The 14017-nt window shown below is 47.7% G+C and overlaps 1 protein-coding gene across 2 annotated transcripts in view; it reads right to left on the bottom strand.

Moving 5' to 3' along the window:
- ADAMTSL3 (ADAMTS like 3) overlaps positions 1 to 14017 on the bottom strand; it is a 358645-nt gene that overhangs the window by 295404 nt on the left and 49224 nt on the right. For both annotated transcript variants that reach the window (XM_047795344.1, XM_047795345.1), the window contains exon 3: positions 6072 to 6191. In XM_047795344.1, coding sequence (XP_047651300.1) covers positions 6072 to 6191 — 120 coding nt within the window. The remainder of the gene's footprint in view (positions 1 to 6071; positions 6192 to 14017) is intronic.

The following is a 14017-nucleotide window of genomic DNA, read 5'->3' on the forward strand; positions in this document are numbered from 1 at the left end:
AGTAGCTCTCAGCACCACCTTCATCGGCCATGGGAGAAAGAACACACTGCAGGATTCAAGACTCCGCTTCCTAGAACTGACCAACGTCAGCTGCCTGCCGGTGAACAGGTTCTCCGGGAGACAAAACTCCAAAACCATCACGAGGAATGACAAAAGCACCTATCCCAGAGGCTGACTGGCTAACAAGCCCCCGACCGCAAGCTATCATCCAAAACTAACACATTTTATCTATCTTGTACACCTGATGTAGCCTAATGTCAGAATGCTTTCTGTCCCAGGATAGGCTCACTAAATGGGAAGTGGGTCCCATGTTCATCTCAGCCACCGCGTTTCACCCAGACCCTGAAAACAACATCACTGCTCTTGAGGCAGAATAATAACTCAATAGAGTTATTATTAACAGAATAATAATAGGTAGTCAGTGTAGAAGCATGGGCTTCAATGCATTCTTTGATATGGCTATGGATTAACATTTGTGGCTTAAGGGCTTGTGGGAATAACATCCCTACAGGCCTTGTTTACTGTAGGGAGTGTACCTATGCCCAGATGGACACTGACCTCTAAGCCCCTGGGACTCAGTTTATGGAAAGAAAAGGGCAAAGAAACCATGAGACTTACGGGACATCTCCACCCCTAAGACCCCTATTGGACAAGGACTGATAGAGGTAACTGGGCAAGGCCAATGGGAGAAAACCACATCTTTCTGGACCCCACGTTGGTACCCCCCATCTTTAAGGGATAAAAACCCCTATAAGACAATAGAGAAGGGGGCTCTTCTCCCCCCTCCCAGCTGTCCTGGGAGCTATTTGCTTTCCTGTAATAAAGACTTTGCTTGCTCGCTGCCTGTGCGTTTGTGAAGTTCTTTCTTCAGCTGCATGAACAAGACCCCAGATTCCGGTAACATCTTTCCAGCATCACTATTATGACAAGAATTCTGCTTATAAATGCTGGCAGTATGGCTAATTCCAAATTTCTAAAGGAGTTAAGAAGGAGCTATTGAAGCAACCCATGAATATGAAATTATTTCCTTTGATCTACTAAGGTCTCCAAAGCCCTATTCACTCTCACAGTGGAATCAGGTTTTTGTTTGTTTGTTTGTTTTTTGGAAAAGAGAATTTTCTAGCGATTCTTTGGAAAGAAGCAGCTGGATGTTATCCTCAGAGTAGGGGAGCCTAAGGTCTGGAGTGTCGGAATTTCAGGGGATTTTTTTTTCCTTTTCACACTAACCATCTGGGTGTCCTTGAGTAAGTCATTTGCACATTCAGAGTCTCTGTTTTCTTGACTTGTAAAATGAGGCCTTTGAGCCAAAGCCTCCACCAGCTGTAAAATTCTATGATTCTCTAAGTAATAGTTTACTGCTCTGCTGGCAAGCCTGCCTCAATCATCAGAATGATCCAATTAATGCTGTACGATGTAGAATATTCTTGCTGTAGTTTTGAAAAATGGACTGGTTTAGAGTGGAAGGAGTTTGGATCCGCTAACACAGTCACGTGGCTTTTCAAAACGCACGAGGAATCTGGGGTCCAAAGATGCTGAAGAACTTTGTTAGATTATAAGCCAATGAGCGGCAGAAGCAAGACAAAGGTTGCCTGACCAGCCCTGTTTGAACTGAACTGCATCGCTACCCAGCTGGCTTCGGGACGGCTTTCCCCACTAGAAGCTGCTTCAGGCCCTGTATAATCCATAGTGTGCCTTTTATGTGACTCATTAAACACAGCCTACATCACAGCTGTGCTTTACTGGCCTCGGGGTTATTAGTTTTCCAGACTCCTAATCCAGGAGACATTTGAAGAGTGACCCGAAGGTCTTCATGAAAATACACCAGGAGAAAACACGTTAAAAAGTCCTACGGGGGTTGGGGAAGAGCGCGCGATCTCCGTACCATCTGCTTGCTCCCCACATTCTTGAAAGAGTATTTTCGAGGTAGGATGTTCCAGTGAACCCAGTCCTGGCCCAACAGCTTTAGTTACAGCTTCGGAAGCATAAGCACTTTGCCACTCTGGCTTCAGGCTGCCTGGACAGCCGGACAGCGCTTCTGTCATACCCGCAAACTCCACCAGCAGGTACTTAAGCCACGTGACCGCCCAGGCATCGGCCTGGCTGGTGACTCACCCAGACCTGCAGCTATATCTGACTGTGGAATGCCAGCCGCTGCCAGGCTGGGACAAAGGCTGCTCTGGGAAACTGCCCCCTCCATGCTCCAGGGATGGACACTTTGGAGGGGCTTCCCTGCAAACCTCTGAGTTTTCCAACCTGGGAATTTCTGGGCAGGAGCAATGCTGCCTGCCACCCCCTACGCCTCACTCTGTTCCAATCTGAGACCTTGTGTTCCAAAGAGCACAACGGGCAGACATGAAACCCGAAATTCTGTTGGATCCAACAACTTGGTTGAATCTCTCAGATATTATGAGGTAGGTGTGAAAGAGGTCAAACACAAATGAGTGTGTGCGGTATGATTCCAGTGGTATAGAACTACAAGTAAAGAAAACAAAGTGAACCTGTAACCGTGATAGAATTCAGGATGGTGGCTACTTTTTGAAGGAGGGATATTGACTGGAAGGGGCCCAAGGAGTTTCCTAGGGGGCTGGATTTTTTTTTTTCCTTCTCTTGCTCTCTCTTTTTTTTTTTTTTTTGGTCTTTTTAGGGCCAAATCCACAGCATATGGAGGTTCCCAGGCTAGGGGTCTAATTGTAGCTACAGCTGCTGGCCTACACCACAGCCACGGCAACACCAGATCCTTAACCCACAGAGCAAGGCCAGGGATCAAACCTGCATGCTCGTAGATACTTGTCAGATTCGTTTCCGCTGAGCCATGATAGGAACTCCTAGAAATGTTTAATTGCTTGCTCTGGGGGGTGGTTACAGAAGTGTAAGCCAGTTTTAAAACTCATCAAGTTCTGCACTTCAGATATGGGTGCATTTTACTAGATGCGTGTTATACCTTAAAAAAAATTAACATATTGTGTGAAGTCCCCTGATATAAATGGAGAAGATGCTTCTTCCTTTTCTTTAGCATAAGAATATCTGAGATTCTCTGCATTGAGCCTTGGCCAATAATATTACTGGTAATAACAACAGCTCAATTAAGTGCTGATTTGCACCAGGACCTGTGCAGGGAGACTTCTAGGAACGGTATGAATGTCCTCCTTTAAGCATTTCTCGTGAGGCTGATGCCCTCATATCTCCATTTCACAGATGACAAAACTGAGGCACAGAGAAGTGAAGTAACTTGTCTGAGCTCACACAGCAAGGTTAATGTTAGAACTGAAATTCAAATCCAAAGCAATCTGACTCCAGAGTCTATCTCCTTAACTGGTCCTTGCAGTGTATGTTACAAGTGAGTGAGAGTTTTCCAACTGAGCAAAATTTGATGTAACTTTTCCCCTGAGCCTGAGAAGCTCCCTGGTGTCACAGGGCGGTCTGTGCACTTGGCATTAGGATGAAAGAGAATCAAGGTTTGGGCTCATGGGTTAAGAGTCTCTAGCTGATTACATTTTTGAGGTTCATTCAAAAGATACACCAAGTTTGGTGCAAAGACCTATTTTCCTTGCCTGGAATAGAAGAGGGTAGGTGCTATTATTGGCTGATTATAGTTTGACCTTATTCTTTTCCTTTGAAAAGAACACACAGTGGGGGCAACACCGCCTGTTTTCATGTGCTAGTTTCTGGAACACTATGTCCCAGGACAAAATTTCCACAGCGTGTCACACACTTTTAAGATCCGCTTTAGGCCTTTTGGAAAGACTGCAGGGGCTTACTTTCCCCTTTTGCTCGCTTTTAGATTGTTATTATATTCAATATAATTTATCTGTAGAACATGGAGAAGGCATGAACCACTCTTTAATTAAAAAACACAGAGCTCATGATTTTCCAGACACCCTCTTTTTATCCTTTACTGCCTTCTGGATTCATTTCTCTGAAGCTCTCATATGAAAACCTGTTGGATCATTAACTTCTCAATTAAAAGGAGCCACAAATTACAGACCCTCTAGAAATCCACCGGGGAGAAGGGCAGAAAGCAGCTTGATGGGTTAGGCATCTCTTGGCAGCCAGACCCAAAGGCCCCTCCAAAGCATTAACTAACAGGATTACAGAATTATCTCCCACTCCAGGCCTGTTCCCGTAATCCCTGCTTATGCACTCGCTATACAAACAGCTTAAAGGACTGAATGTTGACAGGGCTGATGAAACCCTGGCCTCATCCCATCCCCGCCTCTGTCCACCTGGGGAGCATCCTGCTCTCAGCTGGCCGCACTGGTTCACAGCCTGCCCCTCACCCCAACTCCAGCTCCAGAGCTCAACGTACCAAGGGCAGGTCACGAACAGAAACCTCAAAGATCAAAATCAGTGGTGCTGGGATTCAGAGCGCCTGGCAAAAGACATCTCCCCATCCTTCATCAGCCCGTTATGCTGCCTAAGGCTTTAATCCTCTTCCTGTCTCATCTCCTGTAGCCTGCCTTGATCAAGCCAGCACCAGGGCTGGGACCCACTCCCCAGTGTCACATCTCACATCCACCCATGTTGGCAGACTGACCTTCCCAGAGTGGCTCCTTCTCGGTGACACCTGTCACCCCCTAGTGAGGCCCTGCCTAAATCAAGTCAGAACTTGTCAGCCTGGACCATACAGATCAAGATAGCACAGTGTGAGTTCCCGTTGTGGCTCAGTGGTTACAAACCCAACTAGTATCCACAAGGATGCGGGTTCCAGCCCTGGCCTCGCTCAGTGGGTTGGGGATCCAGCATTGAGGTGAGCTGCAGTGTAGGTCGCTGACATGGCTCAGATCCCAAGTTGCTGTGGCTGTGGTGTAGGCTGTCAGCTGCAGTTTCAATTTGACCCCTAGCCAGGGAACTTTCATATGCTGTGGTACGGCCCTAAAAAGACACACACACACACACACATACACACACACACACAAAAGATAGCACAATGGACCTTGGACACTGTGCCATCTTCCTCTACCCCATCATCTCCTGTGAGAAGATATTCTTGCCCTGTTCTCACCCACACACTTGGCCCCATAGGTGCCCAAGTCTGCCAGATCCACCAAAGGCCCTCATCACCTTAAACCCCACCTGGTTTGCTCCACTGAGTTGAAAGTTCAGACACCATCAGCTAGAAGCCTCTGCATGTGTCAAAACGGACATTCTCTGTTTTCGACGACTTGTGAGCAATTTCAATGACATATATAATCTTCAACATCAACGTAAATCGAGACTGGAAGTGAGTCATAGCCCCAAGGGTGCAGTTTCTGCATCTCAGCCAAGCCCAGCCTTGTCCTCCAGTCAGGGTTCGTGCAGTGATTCAAACACACATGCATGTGCACATGGCACACACGTACACTCACACAGCGCCATGCACATGTCTTCCCCTTCTGGAAAACAGGCTTGGGAAAGAAACGTATTGGTGCTGGTAAAAGGAATGAAGAGTTAAGAAGGCAAAGCTTAGGAGTTCCTGTCGTGGCTCGGTGGTTAATGAATCCAACTAGGAACCATGTGGTTGCGGGTTCAATCCCTGGCCTTGCTCAGGGAGTTAAGGATCCAGCGTTGCCGTGAGCTGTGGTGTATGTTGCAGATAAGGCTCAGATCTGGCGTTGCTGTGGCTGTGGTGTCGGCCGGCAGCTACAGCTGATTAGACTCCTAAACTGGGAACCTCCATATGCTGCGGGTGCGGCCCTAAAAAGACAAAAAAAAAAAAAAAAAGAAAGAAAGAAGGCAAAGCTTATTCAAAAAAGAGAACTTGGATGATTCCAGAATCACCTGATGAGTTTGGCAATAGCTAAAATGAATGAATGTGGGGAGTGGGGATAGCTGCAACATTTAAATTACCATTTAAATGAACAATTCAGATCAATGCCCCAGGCGGAGCAAGAACCAAGGACCGTGAAGGAAGCCACGTGCAGGCATGGGCAGCCCAGAGGTCTGGGGGGGGGGTCCTTCCTGGTGTGCAAGGTCCGCTGCACTCGCTGTGCCCAGGAGGAAAGGCAATTCTTTTGCAGTTCTCTTTGAGAAACTGCTTCCCGCCCATTGACAAATGGCAAAGCCAAAAGCAGGCTCTAGAATGGGGTTCTCACCTGGTCATCATAGCGATACGTGAGGAACTGCTCCCCTGTTGTATCTTCCAGGAAACTTCCCTGAGGGGAGAGTGCAAACTCAGGCAGGAAATAGGCTCCGGGAGACTTCTCTGCTCTGGTCTGAAAGGCAAGAGGGCTTGGTTACAAATAAGGCCCCAGGAAGGAGCTCCTGACAGGTGGTCTCTGAAAAGGGTGAGTCCTAGAGAATCCACTCACCAAAGTCTGCACCAAGGAAAGGGAAGTACCCTCTCCCGGCAAAGGCCACCACGAGACACACCAGGTAAGCGTGCTGAGGTGCTGTCAGGCCAGGCCATCACGCTGGGCCACCTCAAATCGGCCCACATGGTATTTAAGCCCTGACACCTGTTCCTTCCTCCTCCCCACAACCTTCCAGCAACACAGCCATAGCGTGGTTAACCTGCTCAAGTTCTGTGGGTGCAAATCCATGGTTTCTAGAATGTTCTTTCTTTACCCTTTTTGGCTTTTTGTTTTTGACTGTTTGGTACAGGAGTGAAAACTTATTTTTTTTCTATACGGTAACAGAAGTGCATGGTCACTGTAGAAACTTTGAAAAATACAGATGAGTGCAAAAGAAAAGAAACACTCCAACGCATAATAACCCCTTTGAATTGTTCTGACGTATTTTTCTTTGAGACTTTTTCTCATAATGCTCCAATGTGTAATAACCCCTTTTAATGGTTCTGATGAATTTTCTTTGAGTCTTTTTTTCTCATAATGCTCCAATGTGTAATAACCCCTTTTAATGGTTTTGATGAATTTTCTTTGAGTCTTTTTTTCTCATAGTGCTTTGTAGGTTTATATAAAGATCCAAGATGAAATAAATGTGGATTTTTGCAGAAAGACTCCACTGGGTTCAAGAGAAGGTCATACCCTGGCATCTGAATCCATAGACATAAATGCCAGTTGTTGGGGTTGAGGGGAGCCAGGAAGAACCCTGTTGGAGAACGTGGCTTGGACGCAATGTCCCAATGCCACCAACTCTTGCCACATCCCCATCCTAGAGCAGCTGGAGCATGGAGATTACTTACCGGGATCACTGCCTTGACTGGCTCAAGAAGGAAAGAGATGAAAGAGGTGGAACCCCCAATGCTTAGCCCCACATGATCCAAAAACCATGGGTCCTATGACTATGCCCCCAACAGGGGAGCTCACTCTCCTGCTCAGGAAGGAGTGTGCAAGAAACAGAGTGAGGCCGCAGGTGTTACCTGGAGGAAATCACTTTCGGCAAACAGCAGGAGTGGGGGTAAAAATACCCCTCTAACACCTTTGCTCCCCCAAAAGTCACAATCCCAAACTGCAGCAGGAACTCTGGTTAAAGCAAAAACATCCATCTGAATGCTACACTTAAAAAAAAGAAATTGGAGTTCCTGTGGTGGCACAGTGGAAACGAATCCGACTAGGAACCATGGTTGCAGGGTCGATTCCTGGCCTCGATCAGTGGGTGAAGGATCCGGCATTGCCATGAGCTATGTAGGTCACAAACATGGCCCGGATCTGGTGTTGCTGTGGCTGTGGTGTAGGCCGGCAGCTGTAGCTCCAATTAGACCCCTAGTCTGGGATCCTCCATATGCCTCCAGTACAGCCCTAAAAAGACAAAAAAATTTAAAAAAAGAAATCAAGATGTGATAGCTTTGTCAAGGCAAATAAAGCAGATCAAGTCGAGTTCTGGTTCGCCCTACACTCCTGAAAGAATTTCAAGATTTTTTTCTTATTCAATTGCATTCACATGAGGGCTTCAGCACCCAGCAAGTGACAGGAACCTTCCCAGAGCCATATAGCCCCTGACCTGCACTTCCCTCCTTCAGAGGGGCTTGCTTGAGGCCAGGTGACTCTTATATGAAGTAGGAAAAACAGGAAAAAGACCTGTAAATGTGCTATCTGTCATGCAGTGAAGCCACACTTGCCATGGGTCTGTCACCGCTGGGTGTTTTGTGGAGTTTTCTCTGTTATGTTGCCTTCCTGTCAGGGAGGCTCCGCTCCTGAAGTTAGCGGGTCACCCTGGGGTCTGCGGCAGGGCCAGAATGTTCAGAGCCTGGAAGGCAGTCTGACGAGGGAATAGAATATGTCTGTCAGACTTGGCCATCCAGCTTTTTATGACTGCTGGAGATTGTTCTAAGTGACCTGGGAAGGAAAAAGAAGGGGAGCTACTGCCACAGCCCCCACAGAGACAACAGGATTCTCACACACTCCAGCGATGCTCTAGGGAGCTCCTCCATGTGAAATGTCAGAAAAAACAAAAAGTCTTCCCAGTATTAAGGCTTGTCGTTCCTCAGTATTCATCAGTGTGGGAAAAAAAAGCAGACAATTAGGACTTGATTTTAGCTGTAGATAATTACCTTCTGTTTTGTGAGCTGCTGTTCCAACCTTTGCATTGTATTATCTATCAGGCTTCAAAAAAGTGAGATGAGGGAGTTCCCATTGTGGCTCAGTGGGTTAAGAACCCGACTAGTATCCAGGAGGATGTGGGTTCAATCCCTGGCTTGCTCATTGGGTTAAGGATTCAATGTTGCTGTGAGCTGTGGTGTAGGTCACAGATGTGGCTCGGATCCCGAGTTGCTGAGGCTGTGGCGTAGGCCAGCAGCTGTAGCTCCAATTGGACCCCTAGCCTGGGAACTTCCATATGCCATGGTGCAGCCCTAAAAAGCAAAAAAAAAAAAAAGAAAGAAAGAAAGAAAGAAAGAAAGAAAGAAAGAAAGAAAGAAAGAAAGAAAGAAAGAAAAGAAAAGAAAAGAAAAGAAAGAAAAGAAAAGAAAAGAAAAGAAAAGAAAAGAAAAGAAAAGAAAAGAAAAGAAAAAAAAGAAAAGAAAAGAAAAGAAAAGAAATGTGTAAACTAAGGCTCCGAGGGTAAAGAAGCTTGAAAAGCACCACAGAGCAAGAGCCAGGGCTGGAATCAAAGGCAGGGACAGATCCATTTACCAAAGAGTAGAGGCTGGGAGCAGCCTAGGATCAGCACCTGAAATGAGCTCCCCAAATACACAGGGCCTCCCAGTATGATGGTTATCTTTAGTTGACCATGCACGCAACACTGATTTATCGAGCACCTACTATATGCCTGGAACTACTCTAAGTGCTACGGATACAATGACATGGAAGAAAGATAAGGTTCCTCTTCTCATGGAGGAATAAAATAAGGAAGTCAACCCATAAATGAGAACACTGAAGTTCTAAGTGCTCTAAAGGAAACAAACAGGGGGATATGAAAGTAAAGTTGAGGGTTCCATTTAGATAATAAAATCAGGAAAACATCCCTGAGAAGGTCACATTTAAGCTAATACCTAATAGGTAAGAAGGAACCAGTCATGCCAGGAGCCAAGGATGAGCCTTCCTGACCAAAAGAAGAACAAATACAAAAGCCTTAAGGTGGGAAGCAGGTCAGTGGGACGGCAGATGAGAAAGGGAACGCAGTGCAGCTGGATCCCGTGTGGACAAGGCAGACAGTGATATGAAATGGAGACAAGAGAGGACGGAAGACCTGGGACATTCAAAGCCTTCTGGACCATGGCAGGGCAGGGGAGAAACACAGAAGAGTATTTCAGTAACAGAATGGGTCAGAAGGGGGCCAAATGGAATTGTGAAGACCAGTTATGAGACTGTTGCCCCAATCGGGTCAGGAGGAATGATTCCTCAAACTGGGGATGCTGGCAGTGGTGAAAGGGAGCAGTGGACAGACGGGAAGTTGCTTTCTTATGGGTGAGAAAAAGGGAGGAAAGAAAGCTGATTTTCGGGGTCAGGGCTTGAGCACCGACAGGCTACAGAAGATTCAGTGGGTGGGTAGCCCTGAGGCAGGAACAGATCTGCTGGGAGACAGTGGCAGAGAGTCCATAGCTCTGTTTGGGTCAAGTCTGAGATGTGTGTGAGACATCCATCCATGCAGAAAGCTCGAGCTGGCTGTGCACTATGCATGTCTGGAGCCCATAAGGGAGGTCGAAGGCTGAGGATAGAAATTTGGAAGCCATCGTTTTCACTTCACACACACGTATCTTCACAGCATCATTTGGGAAAGGATCCTCCCTAGAGAAGGAGTTTGGCAGACGAGAGGGCTTTGTCTGGAGCTCTCAATAATTCTACTATCTGAAAGTGAGTAGAAGAGGAGGAGCAAGCAAAAGAGTCTAGAAAGGATCATCAATTAGAGTGGAATTAAGGAGAGAAAAGGACAAACATGAGGTGATGGAAGGATTCCGCATCGGAGTGGTCAAGTGTCTTGAAGGCTGCTAAGGGACCAGGATGAGGCCAGACACTGTCCATTGGACGTGGCAGCAAGGAGGTCACTGTTGACCTTGACAAGACTAGTTACAGTGAAGTGGCAGGGCTAACTGTCATGGGTTTGAGGAATGGATGGGAGAAGAAGAAGCAGAGACTGACAAGAGACTCCGAAAGGGGCAAAGCTGGAGCAGAATATGGAATTGCAGGTCGAATTTTTAATTTTTTTAATTTTTAATTTTTTTTAGGGCTGCACCCACGGCACATGGAGGTTCCCAGGCTAGGGGTCGAATCAGAGCTGCAGCCACCAGCCTACACCACAGCCACAGCAACACCAGATCCAAGCCAAGTCAGCGACCTATAACCCCAGCACATGGCAATGATGGCTCCTCAACCCACTGAGCAAGGCCAGGGATGGAACACGCATCCTCATGGCTCCTAGTCAGGTTTCTTAAGCACTGAGCCACAAAGGGAACTCTGCAGGTCGAATTTTTAAAGAGAGGAGATACTAGAGCCTGTTTGGTTATGGAATCATCCAAGAGTAAGAGAGACAAGGGAGTAGACGGAAGAGATACCTACAGGTGCAAAGCCCTTGAGAAGGAAGAGGCATGGGATCCAAGCTGCACATGGAGGGTCTGGCTCTTGTTAAGATGTGAGGCCTTGGTCCACAGAAGCCTTCATCAGACCATGCTCCCTAGCAGACTTTGAGCCTCCATCTATCTCCCTGTGCTTACTCCCTGGATACCCTTCCACTAGGTCCCAGGGGTGCCTGGCCCCAGGATCATCCATTTGTCCCTATCACTTATACACACACACCCCACCCAGCTTTCTCACCTCCAAGCGGGCTCTCTTTCCTGGGCTCCTCTGCAGCAGCCCTCCTGCTGAAACACCGTGCTAATAAATTTTCTCCCAAATGACTGCCTTCTGTGGTGAGGGAGGGGATTGTTCTCAACCTCTCTAGTCAGAAGGTGATTTGTGTGTTGTGCTTCTGTCCTATTAAAACAACTCCAAACACTTCATAGGACGCAATGAACTCTTTGTTCCCTCTGCTTAAATTCGGATTGGGTAAAATGAGGTATGTTTTCCCTACATTTTGTTTTACTGTCCCCGGCTTTTGCCTCTCCCCTGGAGCGTTTCAGTGCAGCATTTTGGAAGAAGCTCCCTAAGGCTGAGCACTGTGTCTCCATCATGTCTGCACTCCCCAGGGCATTCTGCCTGGCGCAGGGCCATGAGAGTGACTGGTGGCCTGCACTACCCGAGCCAGGCAGCAGAGGGCCCACTTCCTCAGCAACCCTGATTCTCCTGCTGGCGTTGAGGGCTACAGGTCCCTGGGCTGAACCAGATTCTCTCCATGTCTACATCACACTCCTTGTCACTGATAAACTGATTTGACATTCGCCTCTTTTGATCAAGATCCTTAGCCCAGAGTAAATTTTCAATCATTTGAGAGTTGATGCTACAGCCTGGTGCAATCCAGTCCTTTCTTTCCACAGCAGCTGGGGTGCACCACCATGCGTGACTGAAGTGTGAAGAGCTGTCCTCCATGATAATGAAAGCCCAGGACTGGAAGGGGCCGTCTCAGTCATCTAATACAGCCTGTCAACCTCTGCAATCCTGCCAGACGCCCTGCAGCCTCTACTTGAATACCTTCAGTGACAGAGAGCTTCCTCCCTCCCAGGGTAACAGGGGTCTGTCAGACTCTAGAAAGTTTGTAGATACCACATGAGTCCGAAACGGCCCATTGCTCCCCAAGGTGGGTACGAGGAACTCTGGCCAACAGCCCTATCCTCTGTCATCCTCCCCCATAGCCTTTGCCCTGTCTCCCCCTCCCCCCCACAAACACACACATACTAGGTTGAACTCTAGAGTGTGAACAGAGCAGGAAGGGACAAACATCTGGGTCAGAGAGCTACAGAACTGCAAGGAATTTTAGAGACAATCGAATCCCAACCCCTCCCTTGGAGCAGGACTTCGTTGGATGCAGCATCTCCAACAGTCCCACGCAGAAGCCTCAGGGCCTTTGAAGAGATGCTGGGAACGAAGGCACCTCGAGTCTCCTGAGCATCTGCTGTGAGCGAGGATCTGTGAATATTGCCTGCCCTGGCTTTCCCCATCAGCCCCATTTCACACCAGAAGAAAGCAAGACACGGGAGGTCAGGAAATTTAACGAGGGACACGCAGACTCCCAGCTGTTGAGTGACAGTTCACCCCGGTTCCACCTCCCTACCTCCCTCAGTGGAAAACGGTCTTCGAAAAACTGGACCTTCCTCTGGAAGAAATGGCAAAGTTCACTCCTGGCTTCAGAAAGCATGAAAGAACACGCCCTGACGCTCTCCCCATAGGGGGCATGACCTCCTAAATGTCAGGGAGACCCGGTGGCAGGTGGCTCCTCAGAGGACAGGGTGCCTGAAGAGGTCAGGAAGCTTGAGTGGCAAGAGCTGAAGGGGAGGCGGGGGAGGGAGGCTGGACCAGGAAGTGTGCAAGCTTCCCAGGGCGCAGATCCAGGGCAGAGGAGAGAAACTGCCGAACTGCTCCATCCCACCGGCCACTGTCCACAGCTGCAGAGGCACCGGGAATGGGGTCAGGAGGAATCCAGACGGCCCCTCCAGGGACCTGGAATCTGAGACCTGAGGATGCAGCTGTCTCTGCCCCCGAGTCCAGCTGAAGGGGAGGAAGTAAGTATGGGATGGAGATTGAAGGACAAGATTTCAGTGTCCTAACCCACATCTACCCCCCCGCAAAGGAGAAGGAACACCCACTTAGCAAAAGGCTTGGCTGTCATGATGCAAGAAGAGACGAGGGGAGGAGAAGTGGGTATTCCTACACTACAGAATGGGACCCCAAAGTCAAGGAGTCACTGTGAAAAAGAATGCAATGTGATTCCCATTGAATTTCTTTTTTTAATTAAAGAATAGCTGATTTACAGTCTTGTGCCAATTGCTGCTGCACAGCATAGTGACCGAGTCATGCACACACACACACACACACACACATATACCTCCTTTTTCTCATACTATCTTCCATCATGTTCTACCTCAAGAGACTGAATATAGTTCCCTGTGCTGTACAGCAGGACCTCATTGCTTATCCATCCTAAATGTAATAGTTCCCATTGACTAAATCCAAACTCACCCCATCCATCCCACTCCCTCTTCCATCCCCCTTGGCAATCAGTCTGTTCTCTATGTCTGTGAGTCTGTTTCTGTTTCATAGATAGGTTCGTTTGTGCCATATTTTAGATACCACTGAATTTCAACAAGTCAGTTTCAACCCTTCTCCCAGCTTGGTCTGAGCACTATAGGTGGGACATTCATCTCTCCCCAGAGCCCATAACACAGACAAACACTGCACCACCGAGTGCCACAGAACTGCAGTCAATGAAGGCCACTAAGTATCTCTTCTACATGCCATTGTTAAGTTATGTCTGTACTCGGGACCAAGAGCAAGACTATATCATTCCCAGTCATTCATATGCTCCTTATATATATATTTTTTTCATTTTTGAAAATTTAATTGAAGTATTGTTGATCTACAACGTTGTGTTAATCTCTGCTGCATAATCAGCCTCTCTAGATTTGGCTCATCAGTCCTGCCTGTCAAGATTTTTTGGAACCTGACTCCACCTGCCAATTTATGCACCGGTCTCTCCCCACTTCAAGTCAACCCAAATTTGAGCGGCATGCTCTCTTCCTCCTCGTTACTGCCACCACCTCTAAGCTGGAACA

This window comes from Phacochoerus africanus, chromosome 9 (genome assembly GCF_016906955.1).
Source record: "Phacochoerus africanus isolate WHEZ1 chromosome 9, ROS_Pafr_v1, whole genome shotgun sequence".
In the NCBI taxonomy this organism is placed as follows: domain Eukaryota; kingdom Metazoa; phylum Chordata; class Mammalia; order Artiodactyla; family Suidae; genus Phacochoerus; species Phacochoerus africanus.